This window comes from Seriola lalandi, unplaced genomic scaffold (assembly GCF_002814215.2).
Source record: "Seriola lalandi dorsalis isolate HSWRI2012SDOR001 ecotype SW California unplaced genomic scaffold, Sedor1 jcf7180002054908, whole genome shotgun sequence".
In the NCBI taxonomy this organism is placed as follows: Eukaryota; Metazoa; Chordata; class Actinopteri; order Carangiformes; family Carangidae; genus Seriola; species Seriola lalandi.
The window spans coordinates 391,052-408,207 of NW_019525460.1; the positions used below are offsets into that span (position 1 = coordinate 391,052).

Genomic DNA, 17,156 nt, shown 5'->3' on the forward strand with positions numbered 1-17,156 from the left:
TAAAATAATTTTTTTTTAAAAAAGGTAAAGGGAGCAGGTGAAGATTGAGGGCAGTTCCAGCAGTGGAAAAGCTTGAAATAAACATATTCCAGTGTCTGCTGCTCTCTTCGCTTCTCTGTTTATGCTCATTTGTGTCCCTGTTAATGCAAGTACGAAATGAAACTCCCACCACATATCCACATCTATGACCTCAGGTCCACTATCTCGCCGCTCGCTGATGGCTATCGGCTCTGTGCTGACTGACTGAGGCGATAGCAGCCAGGCGGAGTGAAAGGCTAAAGCTCAGCCAAACGACCCCTGAACAGACTAGCTGGATCAATTAGAGGTGACGAACTTCCCCAGACAACCTCTGACCTTCTGAGACCAGATGCTGACCTCATATAGCAGTGACATCATCCACTCATATACACATGTGCAGATGTTTTCACACGCACAACATGAACATGAAGCCCCACAGGATGACTCTCGGGGGTTCGATTCATGACTTCATGCCTTATTCACATTATGAATCAAATGAAGATGGATTCTCTTTAGGCAATTATTCATTGTTAATCGCTGAGCTTTAAACAGGAAGTATTTTTATTGGACAAAAGCTCAAAAGGTGTGCGTTGGTTGAGTGGGTGGTGTAAATCACCGCAAGTTCATGTTCTCCCAGTACATGCGAGTGTGAAGACAGATCCTGCCTGATACTATCTCTGGATGTTCACTCACACAGCAACCAAACACATTTTTTATTAAGGAGAAAGTTAAGCTTAAACAAACTCATGAAAGCACTTTTAGTATCTGGCTGTGTGTACTCTACTCTGCATCCTCTCTCATCTCTATCTCTCTCTCTATCTTTCATACATGCGCACACACACACACACACACACACACACACATACACACACACACACAACACCACGCACCCTGAAACACACTACAACAGACGGGCCCCGCCAATGCTTTGTTCCCATGTTGAGCGCCCAGAGCAACTGGGTGCATCTGTGTCACAGAGGCTGGACCTGCTGCCACGGTCTGGGATGTAAGAGGGATGGAAAAGGATTGGGGGTATGGGGGCGGGTGTGGGAGGGGTGCAATGAATTATTGTAGACACATGGGTAAGGATTAAGGAAGGTGATAGTAAGAGAAGTGAGTAAGGGTGGGGGCTTGTTGAAGAGCACAGAGCTGCTGGCAGGATTGGTGGTTAGGGAAGCAACCAAGGGGAGTTGAAGAGGTTGGGTGGGGTGGGGGGTGTGTGTGTGGGGGGGGTGTTTAGTCGGGGAGGAGGAGGGGCGGTAGTCAGAGAAGCGAGAGAGGGTAGAGAGGGGATATGGACCCGAGCCAAGGCCCGGTCGAGCGCAAAGCACACGGTGCAAGAATGCCAACAGCCCCCCTCCCACCCGGTCCTCCACCAAAGAGAGGAGAGAAAGAAAAAGGGGAAAGCAGGAGAGGGGAAACTGCGAGGAAAAAACATTTCTAATGTTGCAAAATCACAAACAAATGGTTAACTAGTGCTACAAGTGCAAATGCATAAAAAGCACAGCGCTGTAGGTGATGTGAGATGAGCGCTTCCTGTGTTTTGCCTGTATTGTGCACTGCTGGCCTCTTTGCCACAGCTCACTTCCCTCTTCTGTGCCCCTGGACACCCCAATGTGACACACTGGCCTGATAACAAGCACACATCTACTAGCTCACCAGCAAACTCCTCCACTTCCTCTCTTTTGAGACACTCAGTGCAACTTTTAGAAAAGTAGTGAAAGCTGAGGACGCTCGCAGCATGCTCATTAGACAGGTAACAAAGAAAACACTAGAAAAAGAGAAGTAGCTGAGCAACACTTTTCTAGACCCTGGAAAACAAAGGTCTGATATATGCTTTTAAAAAAAAAAAAAAAAACATATTTATCTTGTTTGCTCGCAGTGCAGACACAATAGTGCCACAATTGAATCACAGCTGATTTCAATCTCAACCTCAGTCTGCTTCATGTTAGGCTGTGTCTGTTCGTGACCTCATCTTATTGGCCTCATTCTGTTCTTGAGAGTCATTCAAATGCTTCCCTGCAGAGTTACTACTTAAAGAGTAACTGCACCCAGCCAAATAACAGCGCCTGGTGTGGTCAAAGGTTCAGCAGACTGAAACCTTCAACCCCCAGAGGTGAGTGCTGCTCTACAAGGGCAAAATACAGACACATCATATTTAGTCAAAACCAGAATCTGATTTTTTGACGTGGTGTCAGTTTTTCTGAAATGTTTCCCGAAATTGAAAAATCAATTTTGTTGCTCAACATTAGTTAATTCGTAAAACCAGTTAAACTAGTCCGGCTAAAAGCTGCTTAACTCAGAGGCCCTTTGGCTTGTCCAAACATAAGATAATCCAAACATAGAGTGATCATTATCTTCAAAAGCAATAAGATTTAACACCTTAAATAGCTAAGAAGGCTTCAAACATTAAATTCTAAATTTCACAGTTTGTAGCTTCTGATGTCTGCCTTTGTCTTATCCACACAAGATCTGACGTAGAGTTCCTCTTAAAGCAGATCAAATGGTGAACTTCAAAAATGGCTGACTTAAGCCCCCCCACAGTGTGTCTTCCTCCTCTGTTCAGATAAAAACTTATGGTGAACTCTAAAAATTCCCTCAAAGTGTCAAAATCTCACAAAGGTGTATCCCAGCAAAGCAGCGGTGCACTTCCATAAGGTCGTTCCAAATCAAGGCAACAGAGGCCAAGATATCTTGATTTCAAGTCCCTAGTATGCGTCAAACCACCTACGTTTCCCATAATGCAACCAGTACTACTTTATCATGAGACCATTCTAGCCTCTTACAGCATCATCAGGGCGTTGTGTATCATATCTGACTAATTAAAACCTGTAGAGCCTCGGAAGACATACAACAACATAACTTGACTGACTTTTGTGAATAAAAATTGGTGGAGTTGCCCTTTTAACAACTTTCTAACTCTAAACATCACATACCAGATAAACAGTGTCAGTGCTATTTGTTCTGTGTGTGTCTATGTGAGAAAGGTGGAGATGTATGTTTTCCCTACGACTTCACTCCTAGATGTACTGAGATGGACACAGTCTTTTTTTTTTTTTGTTCTAATCATTCCTGGCACTCTGTGAATGGTCTCAGAATTTCCATTTCATAAGCCGTATTTTCCTTGGCAGGAGCCGCAAGCAAAGTCTTTCGGATGCTTCTGGGACATTTTTGAACGGGGCTCAAGAGAGCAGAGAGCTGCTACCTCACTGCTCATAGGAGCGTGGACTTCTCTAACCCCACCGACAAGTACAATGGCATCAAACCAGTGTATGTGCACTACACTTTGAAAAAAAAGAGAGAAAAAAGTTACCTTTAGGGTTAAAATCCCCTTAGAGATGCACTCAACTGATGCACTTAAAATGCCCTGTCCTTTTCCTCTGGGAATAAATCAGTTCCAAAGAGGGACAACGCAGCTCTCTTCACAGCTATTATTAGACAGAACCCTCTTCTCATGTGTTGGATGTTTTCATTTCTGGGACATACAGACAAACTTGGGGAGCTTATCTGGTTAAACTGAACGTCATAACGCATCTGTCTGACTCTATCCGAGCTTCACCTGATGAGGCAGCCATGAGTGACTGTCCTTGAGTCCCCCTTTGAGTCCTCTATTACTCAAGTCATGTAGCCAGCGATTCAAAAACCGCACGGCGGTTCTGTTTGTTGATGTCACAAAAGCCGGAAGCGCAATAAACACAAAATAAAGGATCATTTTATTTAAAGAGCCTGTCACTGGCAACAAAATACAGCACTGACGCTCAGAAACTGACTCATGATTTAATGAGAGCCTTGTATGACCGCACTTAGGGCTGGTTGTGAGGGAGGATATTATTGACAAAATGATTGTCAATAAGATGCCATGTATGGGGAAAAAAAATGGACATTTATAAAGCCAAAGACACAGAGGAGAATAGACCGAGACAGCTCCAAAGAGGGACACCAAAACCATTTGCAAAGGCTGAATGGAGGTGGCAAAGGGTGAGTATTGATTGGATTGATCTGTACTTCAGAATACAAATCAAACTCCATTGTGGTGAAACCCAGCTCCAAAAAAAAGAAAAAAGAAAAAAGAAAAAGTATGTTTGTGACCCAATGAAGAAAAACAGACTCTTTCCACTGAGTTTAAATTACACACCATCGTATTTCATGTTTTAAATTGTATATTTTATAATAGCAGAGGAAGTGCTGTGCATTATGTAAGGTTAAATGAAGGGTTTGATACAGTATGTGGAAATCAACTCAGCAACAATGTGGTGTGCAATATTTTTTTTACTCCTGCACTCCTCATTATGAAAGTTCCTGTACATATCTAATACTTTACAGTACAGTCTGATACAACCTCCTCTACAGCAGGAGCAACACATGACGAGTAGGTAAGACTGAGGAGGAATAATTTGTGTGTGTGTGTGTGTGTGTGTGTGTGTGTGTGTGTGTGTGGAGAGAGAGAAAGAGAGAGAGAGAGAGAGAAAGAGCAGTAAACTCCTGTTCTTGAGCCAGGGAGCTAAGCACCTGGGAGGAAACCAGCTCCATTTATAGAGTTGATACCCATGTAAATACACAGACAACACACACAACACAAACCACACACAGTCGCACTCACAAGCAAGGCCCACGGAAGTTCCCATATTCTGGTGGATTGCCCTTGGGTCCTTGCTATTTCTGCCAGGGGCAGGGGGATCCTATGTCAGTAATCCTGTCGGGATGAGGGGGATGAGGTTGCCGGATGCAGCTCAAGTCCACTGCCCTCACCAGCATACACACACACACAAACACAAACACACACACACACACATGAAAAGTATTTGTTTGCTGAGTGGACACTACATACAGCACCACAACTACTACAGTAGGTCTACACTTGAAAACAACTGTACAGTTTTTCATTAAAGGTGCTCAAAAAGTCGGCCGAAACAGAGCTCAACATACTGAACACAATTTTTTTTTTTTTAAATCTCAGGCACTGGCAACGTCGCACACTTTGAAAATAATCAAGTTGTGCCAGTCATAATACTTCAGTCAGATGCATCTCTAGTGTCTCTTTAAGGTGTCAAATGTTGGGATGAAAACTCAGCACCTATAAACATTTGTAAAATATCAGCTTTCAATATGACAAAGGGAAATCTTTTGTGAACTTTTCTAATTTTTTTTGCTGTGACTTTATCTTTGTGAAAGATCCCCACCTCCGCTGATACCGCCTCAGCCATCTAAGGTCTTGTGAAACTGTGGGAAATGAAGAAGCTATTTATTCTGAGAGGAAACACTCAAAGCGAAAAGAAGAGTCGTCGCCGTCTGGTTTGTCTGTGTCTCTGTCTGCATGTCAAACGCACTTCTTATGAAGACGACTTCCTGAGCCCCTGCTCTGTTCTACAATCTGGCTACCGCACACATACATACACACACACACACACACACACACACACACACACACACAAACCTTGTGACCTTTGCCTGCACCCACAATGAACCATATTTATCTTAGACACACACACACACACACACACACACACACACAAACACACACACACACACACATACACACAAAACTCTGTCTCTCAATATTGCAGCTCTGCTCATGAAAGAAGAATATAGATGCCCATTCAACACAAACAGCCTCCCACACACACCTACAGTGTGCTCACACAACCATGCATGCACATAAAACATGCACACACACACACACACACACACACACACACACACACACACACACTCCTCCACAGTGCTCCGGAGAGAGGTAAACAGAAGAGTCTGACATCCTCTTGCATCATGTGCCTCAAATGCAGCAGAGAAACAGCTAAACAAGCTGTGACCGTGACAGCTCTAAAGTGAGGTGGCATTACTCAAGTGAGCTTTGACTCAGAAGTCAAAGCAATTTGTGACACCATTCTAAGCAGTTTATATCCAATTGAAGATCATTTTGATGTAATCATGAGAAATAATAAGTTAAATATTCTGCGCGAGGGCTAGATCGAGTTCCGCTCTGAAGAAACCACAAACAGACGCCACAAAACAGCTACTAAAGCTCCAATGCACTGTGATGTCTTCTTGTTTCAACATAATCGGGTGACCTCTCTAGAACACCCTTCACACGCACACGCACGAACACCCACATACACATACACACACACACACCTCAGTAAATGCAGTAGGGTCAGTGGCTGTGCATCTAAAATAGCCTCTGACACAAAAACCTCACTTGTACCGAAGGAGGGGGAGGTGGAGCTGAGCAAACCCGGATAAACACATGGAGCAATTGGCACAGCCTCTTAGAAAGACACAGCAAATATTCTTTGCATGTTTATGTTGAGGTTTAGGTCCATAATGTATGTGTGCATGAGAAAGAAGGAGGGAGATAAAGAGAAAGAGGTTAGCTCCATTGGATCAATAAAAAATGCACTAAGTGACTCTGTACTCGTCTCTTATTTACTCTCGGTGCACAGGTCCTGGGCTGAGGTGACCACGCTGCAGCACTTAATAATTATCTCAAACTGACAGAGGCGCATCGTGGGCACAGTCCGGTACTGAATTCACAGTGAATAAAACACTGGAACCCTGGTGAATGTTTTGCCCCGGAATGGTTTAACAGCTCCGGTGTGAGGAAACCACAACAAAACAGAAACATCAAATAATATAGCCAGTGTGTTTCAGAATAAAAGCCCGTGAGAATATACGGTACGTGAACGTATAAGCAAGTGATTCACGGCACTCAGTCACCGCTCCTCTCATGCAGAGGTTATAGCTGCTCTCTGCTTACTGAAACTGAGGGTCAGAGCGAAACCCTGCTCTCATCGGCTGCCCTTACAGGGAGGTGGGATGCATTAGATTAGCATCCTCACAATAACCTGCATCCTTCCCACCACCACTATCACCGCCAACCACCCACATACTCTCTCTCTTCTTCCTCCCCTCCCCAAGGGATGACAGTACACTCCTGCTCTAATGGGGGATTCTTTGAGTAGGCTACTGCCTTTTATCCCTCGAGGCTTTGATACTGTATGTGTGTGTGTGTGCGTGTGTGCGTTTGTGTTCTAACATGTATGTCTGAATGTGTGTGTGTGTTTGTGTGAGCGATCCCTCCCCCAACATATGCACTGTGTACATACTACTCACAATAGCTTGTCTACTGAATGCATCACAGCACATGTGCACTCACATGCACTCTTAAAGATCGACCTAGATGTTTTACAATAATTGCACACAATGCAAGCATGCACAGGCACCAACACACTGACTCATCTACAGTATCTACTGTAAGCAACTCACGTAGAAATAATAGCAGCTCAAACACTTAAACACACACTTTTTTTTTTCCAGCTCTCTCCCTCTGCCCTTTCTTCTCACTTGCTATCTCTTGTGGTACAAACAAACGCATGTACACAGGTACACACACACACACACACACAAGCACGCATGCACGCATGCATTTGTCTTAGTGTTTAATAGTCTTGCAGAGTCCTCTTGATGCAGCATCATGAAGTGCCTACCCTATCTAACCTCACTTTGTGCTGACACAACCAAATCCACCCCAACACACAGCACATATGGAAACAGACAATAACGGACCAACCAAAACATTCCTACACACTGACACTTATTACATCAAATGTGTGCGCAGTTATTTTCGCTCGCTGAGTTTTTTCCCCTTGGTTTGACCCATTCCAGCTCTCCAACACCACTCAATAAAAGCCAGCAGCTGTGTTTACCTCTATTACTCATCTACTCATGCCTTCACTTCGATTATTTTTCCTCTCTTTTTCAACTGATGCTGTGCCGTGTTGATACCTGGTTGAAGCAGCTAATCGAGGGGAGTCATGGCGCATTGCATGAACCGACATTCGGTTGCGTTAAAGCCAAAGAGCCTGTGGAATGCCACAGGCACCCCCCCCCCACCACCACCACCACCACCAAATGGATTCCACATGTTGTTTGCATAATTTCCTCTCCCAACAGTTGACCTACAGTACAACTGGAAACGAAGTTCACAGTGGTCCGTGCAGCATCCTTGTGCAGGTCCGCTGAAACCATCTGCACTGAGGCTAGAGGAGATGCAGCAGCCCAAAGACTCTGTAAAGGCAAACTCTTCCTGCAATACCAGCTCAAAATTGGTCCATAACAATCTGAAAATGCTGACTTTGAATGCTCTTCCATCCTCTTTTCTTGGCTTCCTTCCTTTTCTCCCTCCTTCTGTTAACCCGCCATATTTGGCCGAAGCAAAACAAGACACTTGGTTGAAAGAGGAAACATCACCACAGAGAGACTATGCGAGATTGACATACCTTTCCATCCTAGCCATGGAAACATGTCGAGCAACTTTAAATCAGAGTCTGGGGGCAAGCTCTGCACATATGAGTCATTTCCAGTAAGCAGTGAGTGTGCAGCTCTAGAGATGGTGTCATTACTAGAAGAAAAGTTGGATCAGTGCACTGGCCAGACAACATCATCTAAAAATCGAGCTCCCTTTACATCTGTTTGTTGTTCGATGACAGTTTCCTTTTCTCTATCAAAAGATAAGCCTGGTTTCTCTAGAGTGTCTCTATAGAAGTATTCAACAGAAGAATGCAGCAAAAAATTCCAAATACTCACACACTGATGTTTGACAAGTTGTAATCATCCATGTTAGCTTGTAGTTCTTTCTGTTTGTGTTCACTATTTAGATTATCAACCTCAGAGTCACCACTTTTGCACAATACTTTCCGTGCTCCCTCTCTCTCCCTCTCTCTCTCTCTCTCTCCCTCTCTCCCTCTCTCAGTTTGTCACAAAACACACAGGCTCTAGCACTCCGTGTACACCCTTTAACTCAATTTTGGTAAACAAACGTGGGCTGGACACTGGGGGTCGAAGGTTGAATCCACAAGAGAAAACGCAAAGGGAAAAGAACATTTTGTCATCTTCTGACATGATGAAATAACAGCACGGGGAGTTCAGTTCGCTGCTATCACCTACAAATATTAGTCTTTTTTTCATGCGCAGCAAGTTCAAAATAACTACCAGCACATGTCTTACTACTGACAATGAAACAGCGGCAGATGAAGTATCTGCAGATGTTTTGGATGTTTAACCCTCACGATCTGTCACCTCTTGTGTCTCGGTGATTTAGTTCGCTTAGTGACAGGTACATCTATCATTATGCAAAGTCATCCATTTGGCTGCTGTCTGTTTCACACATACATATATACATACGTATATACATGACCTTGACACACTAATCTATTGTAAGAACCTGTGGGTAAGTGTGTGTAGGGTTCAGAGTCTGTGCATACAGCAGTCTCCTGTGGCTGAACGTCCAGGTTTGACAGGTGTGGAGATACTACAGCACCTCTATAAGCAAGGGTCATAGGACATCCCACAATGCACCTTGTACACCCACCCCCCTTTTAAATTTCCTTGGCTTACAGTCAGGGATCCAAACGAATCCAGCCATACCATGCACTGCAGTCGATCTGCAATCAATGACGATACACTCCATAACACCCAGCTGGATCAATGATACAGCAGTCAGTCAATATGCCAGCAGTTAACCCAACTGATTAGGGGTAATACGGGGAATTTCACATCTCCCTGAATAAGACAGTGAGCCTGCATGTTGTTGGAGTGCACATCCAAGACCACAGCACTCCTTCCTGTAAGATTCAATCTGTCAACACACACCCAATTTGTGTGTTGTGATCTGTGGCAGACAGATGATGCCTTTAGTGGGGGAATCCTGCCGAGCAATTAAATGTGCTGGGCAGAGCGGTGTTGATGGACAGATAGAGTCTATCTGAGGGTGATTGGCTTTTTAATTGAGTCCCCCCACCTGCACTGATCTCTATCATAAGCCCTTGGACCATGTCTTGGGGTGGGGGTTGAGCCATTGAAGCAATCAGTGGCAGCAGCAGTTTGATGCAGTTGTGGAGGGAAAACAACTGGAGGTATGCCGCATCATGATGTTCGTGATAATACCAGTATGGTTTTTAATTTGATCAAATTTAATATTGCAAGTGTTACATCATCATGACCAAACAAAAGCACATCAAACCCATTTAACCACCTCAAGCTGAAACACCTGGCTGAGTGCAAGGCGAGCCAAAGACAACCACAGCTGATGTCTGGTCTAGATAACTAAACCGACAATTTACATGGACGCATGTCGACCCAAGAAAAATGTCAGCGTCAGTCGTTTCAGCAAAAACCTGAAAACAGCATATGTTTACTTTCGAGTGACAAAGCACTTTACTGGCTGCGGGAATTATGACTGCGATGTTATAGAGCCACAAAGTCCACAGAGGGAGACAAGCAGGGTGGATGGACGGCTCAACAAGACCTCAGACTTTAACAAGGGAGACTGCTGTCTGTATCCCAACCAACTACCATCACTACAGTCGTTCCATAGATTCCCTCAACCTTAACAAACCAGTAATTTTAACTCAAACCACGATCTTCCCTTGAACCGAACCAAGTTGTTTTTGTGCCTAAACGAAACCAAACCAAACCTTTACCATAGCACTTAGGTGCTGACAAAAAATGTTGTCATGCCAGTGGTGCAGTCAGATCATATGTTTTGTTCTGGAGGGCATGGTGACACAACAAATAATGTGTTTTTCTTAATTTGGAAGACTCTGTAGTGTAATAGTGAATAAGTGACCAGGCGTACTCCATGTGATGCACAGTACAAGACAGGGAAAAGAAATTACCAAAGTGGTCAACGTTTGTTTAGCTAAAGATGCCAATCGGCTTAAAAGAACTCCATGGAAAATTCAGCAACGGATCACTTTGCTGACTCAAATCATTTCAGTGAGTCTGGATAAAGATTCATAAATGTGTCACCGTTCAAATGCACTTCATTTTGAACGTCAGCAAGCGAACACGTCGCCGCGACGTTCAGTGCTGATTCTGGCAGTCTTCGCTACAATACTATGTTCAATCTGTTGCTGGTTGAAGCTGGTACATTCAGTTCACTATAAAACTAGTAGCTACGGTTAGTAGCGCAGCAGCCTATCCAGTTTATTTCTGTTAATGTTTCTGTTTCACGGCACAATGTCAGTCACAATGATGATTGATTGTAGTCAGTTAGGTTTAAAGATTCAGTGTTAAAGATTTGTTCGTACATGTACCGAACGTATCCTCCATTCTCTCATCATTTTGTCATCAATAGTGTCGTTATTGTAAAAACACCCTGCAGAAAGATGATATTATTGTCAAGTATTATCACTCTCTCCTTAGAGCAACCTTCACTGATTTGTTCGTCAGTGCCAGGATATATTTATATGTTGCCTGCTTCATTGCTCCAATATGATTCTTCTTCCCTGTTGAATCACGGTGTACTGTGGAATCTACATGTGTGGTAATATCAGCCTGCTTATTCACGCACAGGGAAAAGGCCCCTTTGTAAATGGATTTAAGTGAGAGTTTAAATGGGCACTAATCTCACTCGCTGAACATCCGTGAGCTGCAGGGGGTCTCGTCCACACACACACATATCACCGCCCCCCTCATCTTTTTTTTTTTTCCTCTTCTTTTTTGTTGATGGCACCCCTACTTAAACACATGCACACACACACACACACACACACACACACACACACACACACACACACACACACACACACACCCTACGGCTGTTACACAGTTAAAGGCAAAGCAGGGCCTCTCGACAACGCGGGGGTAAAGTCACAGAGGTCAGTGCTCAGTTTCCACATCAAACCCAGGAGCAGAGGCCAGAGTCTCATCCCCCTCCCACCTTTCTCGCTCCCTCCCTCCTGCTCTCTTGCTCCCTCCCCTCCTCCTGCCACCCCCCGACCCACCCACCCCTCCAACACACACACACACACACCCTCCTCCTCCCCCTTGCTGGATGTACAAATGCCTTTGCTGTCAGCTCTGCCCCGGTCCCCTGTAATTGAAAATAACAGCCAAGGGCCAGCCCCCGGCCACTCTCCCCAGCCTGGTGGCTCTCTGCCTCTCTGACAGCCACCCATCAATACCAATGACTATTACCCTGGAAGTGAGAGCGCTGCCGATGACATCCAAGACACCACCCCTGCAACACTCCCACACATACACACACACACACACACCTCCCCCCCAGTGTCCTTCCTCCGCTACCCGAGCCTCCTAATGTTTAACCCGTTGCTAACAGCCTCCTCTCTCTCTGTCTCTAAGCTGCTACAGTAGGCTACGGTAGGCAAACAAGCCTGTCAAACATACACATACACACACACACACACACACACACACACCACAATGCTTCACACAAATGCACACCCACCCACCCACACACACACACACACATACACACAAAACTCTCTTAAGACGGGCACAAAACTCTGACAAGCAGAAAACTTTTTCCATTGAGAAGTGCTGAGAGAGTTTGGTGTGGTGTTTGTCTCACTTTACACTCTCATATTCCCCACCAAGACACCCAGTCAGTATTATTCTACAACACTACTGCACTGCTCAGCTGATATGTTTTGAAGTTGCTTTACAAGTAAATAAGTGACACATAAGAGATTTCACAACCGGTGCCGGCACTGTAAAGTCAGGATGCTGCCTATGCTGTCGTTCGGTTTATAATCACTTTTTTCTCTCTTGTCATGACAGCTTATGAATTTACGTGGGGAATAAGTGTTACATGTCCAGTCAGCACCACGCTGGGTCTCTTATTTTCCCCCACTGACATACGCCAGACACAATGCCATAGGTGATCTGAGTTGTCATTTGCTTTGACAGAGCAATGACAGCTGAACGAGACGCACTGAACACAAGCACAAAGCCCAGCAACGTGACAAATGAAGCACACAGCAGCAGCAGCAGCAGCAGCAGCAGCAGCAGAGGAACAGGACGAGAAAAATGCACAGACCTTGTCAGAAGCTGCAGAGCCGTGGAGACTGGGACACTGTTTTCCTTTCTACAGTCCTCTCTGTCTCCTCTCCTCCTCTCCCTCTCCTCTCCTCTTCTCTCCTCTCACTCTGCGTGTATGTACGTGTGTGTGTGTGTGTGTGTGTGTGTGTGTGTGTGTGTGTGTGTATGTGTGAGTGAGTGAGTGAGTGAGTGAGTGTATGTAAGTGAGCAGCTCCCTCCCCTTCTGCCTCTCAGCTGCTCAGCTTAGGCAGTTCTCAGGAAATGAATGGGAGCGCACAGAGAACTGTTGTACTTGCAAATGACTTACCCCGAGTCACATGATCCGCTAAATGTAGGGTGGGCCGGTGGGTGGAGGCTTCATAAGCAAAGGGAAGACAATATACTCTAAGCTTTAACAGCATGCATCGAATTACACGGGGCCCCTCCGGGGAGGTTTCCGACGCGTCCGCTCTCAGCCAGCCCGAACTCCCTCTCTACCCCTCCCGGAGAACAGCGGAGAGCCCCGGTCTGGGGGTGAGCACCGGAGCACCTCCCCGTTTAAAGGGGCCGGTGAGGAAGGTGTACACAGGGAAGCGGATTTAGTGAATAAATTGAACTCTGTTTGATTTACGAGATATTTGTTTAGTCGTGTGATATTTACAGAGAATTAATAGACTGATAAGTCTTTATAGGCCTACACATGTGGTACTAAAGTTAAATGTTTCAGTTTGGTTGATACTGTTATGAAATTGTTTAAAATATTTTAACTAAAACATGCCATCTATTGTCATTAGATCAGATTAGTAGATCAGAAAATTAAAGGGTCATTTTGAGAATCAATTACTCGTTTAAATCATTTTCAAGCAAAAATGTCCAAAATGTGATTCAGCTTTTTAAATGGAGACAAAAAAAAGCAATTTATTGAAGTAATATTGGGCTCTAGAGAATTGTGATGGTCATCTTACAGTCTGAGGTTTTATGGACCAAATGATTAAACAATAAAGTGATTTGCCATAATAAAGTTGTCATAGTTAGTTATATGGATATTTGTGTATGAAAAATTATTACATTTAAATATATTTCTCCTTTAAATGCCAGAATACAGGTCTAGTTATTTATTTACACCCGCATTCAAAATAATTACAGATGTAAAAAAAACAAAAACTTATATATTAGGTATATATATATATATATATAAATATATATATTAGGAAGGAAACCAGACTTTTATAATTTTCATTATTGTATCATTTATCTTTAATTATTTTTAATTATTGATTTTTTTATTAATTCATTAATAGTTTGCTCTATAAAATGTCAGAACGGTACATTCAAGTTGATCTATTCAGATGGCTTGTTTTTCTGACTGTCAGTTAAAAGTTAAAAGTTTCTGAAAGATTCAGGTTACTATCGTGGAATCCTAAGAAAAACAGCAAATCGAAAGCTGTGTATCAGACTTTTTTTTTTTTAATTAATTGATTATTGAAATCGTCACAGATTCATTTCATCTGTCGATCAACTTATTAATTAATCTACTTATCATTCCAGCTCTAACTGGCTGAATTCCCAAATTTTCACAACACATTTGTAAGTTTGTGTGGATAATAGAGGTGCTATTTTGCTATTCTCCGTTGGATTTTAGTTTTCTGCTCCTACAGTAAAATGTCACATTTCTGCCTGCTGTTTAAGTAACTAGCCTTGAATAACATGCTGGAACATTTCCACATAATGACTGCTTTTAAATTCTCCTCTGTATAGTGCCTGAGCCACTTGTACTCATGTCAGTTTTCCTCCTGGTGTTCTCCAGCTTGATGAAAGGTATCTCTGTGGTATGAGAGGCTGATGCTGATGCTGATGCTGATGCTGCTGAGCGCCCACAGCCAGTCCCCTGGGAGCTCTAATTAAGGTAAAGGAAGCAGGACTCATCTGCATGGCTGATGGAGCTCATACCACTTTACATGGCGCAGGCTTTATCGTGGAGCTGGAGGAGCATGGCTGAGAGAGCCAGAGATGATGGAGAGAGAGAGAGAGAGAGAGAGAGAGAGGGAAAAAGGACTATTTACAATAGTAGTGTAAGGCTGATCCAACTGCTACCCACTTAATATTCATTCTGTTTCACGCCAGATAGTACTGTATGTCTTCTGTTTGCAATGAATGGAGGATGAAATGGTTGGGTGGAGACGAGAGGATGGAACAAAAGAGATGGAGGGAATGAAAGACCAGATTAATAAGGTTGTATATGCTGGACGGAGAGGTGGAGGTGGGCGATTGTATACGGGAGAATTAAGAAGTATTTTCTGGCTGTGTAGATAGGTGGGGCTCTAAGTGTCCAATGGGAAGAGGGCTTGGTTGCATGAATGGATGAATGGATGGATGCGGGGAGATGAGGGATGACATGGCCATGATCGTAATTGTAATGGTGCATAATTACAAAATGTGTGTCTAATCAGCTGGTTAAATGTTCTTGTAAGGTGTTTTTTTCAAGCATTTTGATAACATGTTTAATGACAGGTAATGACTTTAGACATAATTCTCTAAAGATTATATGTTGGACTACATTTAAAGAACTATATAACAGCTGATACCAGGATAACTGAGCTTTTCACATCAGCTTCACCCTTATTTTTACTGAGTAGCGGTGAAATACGTCTGTGTTACGCAATTTCTACCATCAGGAAACATCTAGAAAGGCTGTTTTGGGGTTTTCGGTCCAAGAGATCAACTACAATACCCATAAGCACAACCCCCTGAACAATGGCATGACAACAGTTCTTAGGGTTGAAAAACACAAACATAACTGAACTTGAACAGAACTGAAGTGCTGTTGAACTTTCAGCTAAATGCTCGCTGCTTTTTGTTTTTTGTATAGTTGGAGTACTGGAATGGTCAGTAGTCAAAAGCTTTCATAACAGGACAACACTTGAAATCAGACCAGGTGAAAGTGAACACACTATAAAAATAAAGATAAACTATAAATACGAGGCCAAAAAACATGCACATACATAAAATACTCAATAATGTAACATATTACTGACTAACAGAAGGGGTCATGCAACTGAGGCTGTGTGAGAATATCAAGTCTGTGGCATTTGAAAACATTGCAGCATGATTTGGTCGCAAAACATTATCAGACTTCCTCCACTGTCAATCTCCTCTCAGCATCATTTGACATATCTGTGATCCCATTGCCTGGTTGTTTTAAAATCTCCACGATGATGTACAATTGGATAAAAATCACAGACACTTCATCTATGGTTATTCATCATTTGGTCTCAAGTGTAAAACATGAGAATGGTCAATTATAGATTAATGTGATATTACCAATCTGACAAGAAAAATTCTGATTTACGTAATGAGTGGGCTGGCTGGTTAATAGGCGCTTTGAAGGCTCTATGTGTGATGGAACACTAATGTAACATCAGCCGTGAGGCCTGGTGATGATCCTTGTAATGACGTCCTGAGGAGCTCTTTCAAATGAAATCCTCACTGTGTAACTGGTGCCCGAGGAGTCCTGGCATGCGTTGAAGGAAGGCAGGCAGAGAGGAGCGCAAACAAGCGCTTTCAGGGAGGTGGAAGAGGGAGGAGTGTGGATGGAAAAGAGGGGTGGGTTGCAGGGTGGTGGGGGGATACGGAGATTTGCCGGGGAGAGTTTGAAGAGGAGGCAGAATGAGAGAGGATGATGGGAGATGGTCCGAGGGACATGGGGGAGGGGTCACAGCAGGGATGGCTCGGGCGTGTGAAGGGAGGTATCTGAAGGCGGTCGGGTGCTCGAGTCAGGGCTCTCAGCTTCATCCCGTTGCCCCCAGTAGGGCTTATTAAACACCTGAGACACAAGCACCTCTCCTAAGGCTACGCCAGCTCCAGACAGGTTGCTAATGCATCACCCTGGGGTGGGAGCAGTTCAAAGACGGCGTGGGTGTCTGGGGGGATCATTTGTGGTGCGGCATAATAAGCTGTAAGACATCAAGAAGAGCATTATCATTACACTCTTCTCCCTTGCATCATCTGACCCAATCTCATCAAATTATTGTAACACCATTCATCATTTAGTCACACACTACAAAATGTCTATGCTGAGGGGGCGAAGCGTTCTTACTGTGCTAAAGGAGCCTGTATTTGACTTAGCAAAAATGAATAACGTGTGTGTGGGTGCGTGCGCGCGCGCATGCGTGTGTGTTGTGAAATGCTAGGAGTGAAAGATGTGATGCTCCCCTCCTGTTGTCTCTGGCTGAACTTTAGACTCTGGACTGAAAGAACAGACATGCCAGACGAGGAAGTAGGGAGCAGAGAAGCTAAACACAACCTGTTACTGCACAGTC

The 17,156-nt window shown here is 43.9% G+C and overlaps 1 protein-coding gene and 1 long non-coding RNA gene across 4 annotated transcripts in view; one reads left to right on the forward strand and one right to left on the reverse strand.

Moving 5' to 3' along the window:
- The window catches only part of klf12b (Kruppel like factor 12b), a 39,167-nt gene extending 25,844 nt beyond the window's left edge, over window positions 1-13,323 (reverse strand). The window contains exon 1 of one of the 3 annotated variants that reach the window (XM_023430668.2): window positions 13,166-13,323. In XM_023430668.2, coding sequence (XP_023286436.1) covers window positions 13,166-13,259 — 94 coding nt within the window. In that variant the 5' untranslated portion in view covers window positions 13,260-13,323. Of the gene's footprint in view, window positions 1-8,601; window positions 8,778-12,856; window positions 13,122-13,165 lie in introns of those variants that run through there. The other 2 variants (XM_023430670.2, XM_023430669.2) reach the window with 2 other exon arrangements.
- A 1,291-nt stretch (window positions 13,324-14,614) lies between these two features.
- Window positions 14,615-17,156, forward strand: part of LOC147817720 (uncharacterized) — a 3,170-nt gene continuing 628 nt past the window's right edge. The window contains exon 1 of the long non-coding RNA XR_015436108.1: window positions 14,615-14,743. This is a non-coding gene — a long non-coding RNA (uncharacterized LOC147817720). The remainder of the gene's footprint in view (window positions 14,744-17,156) is intronic.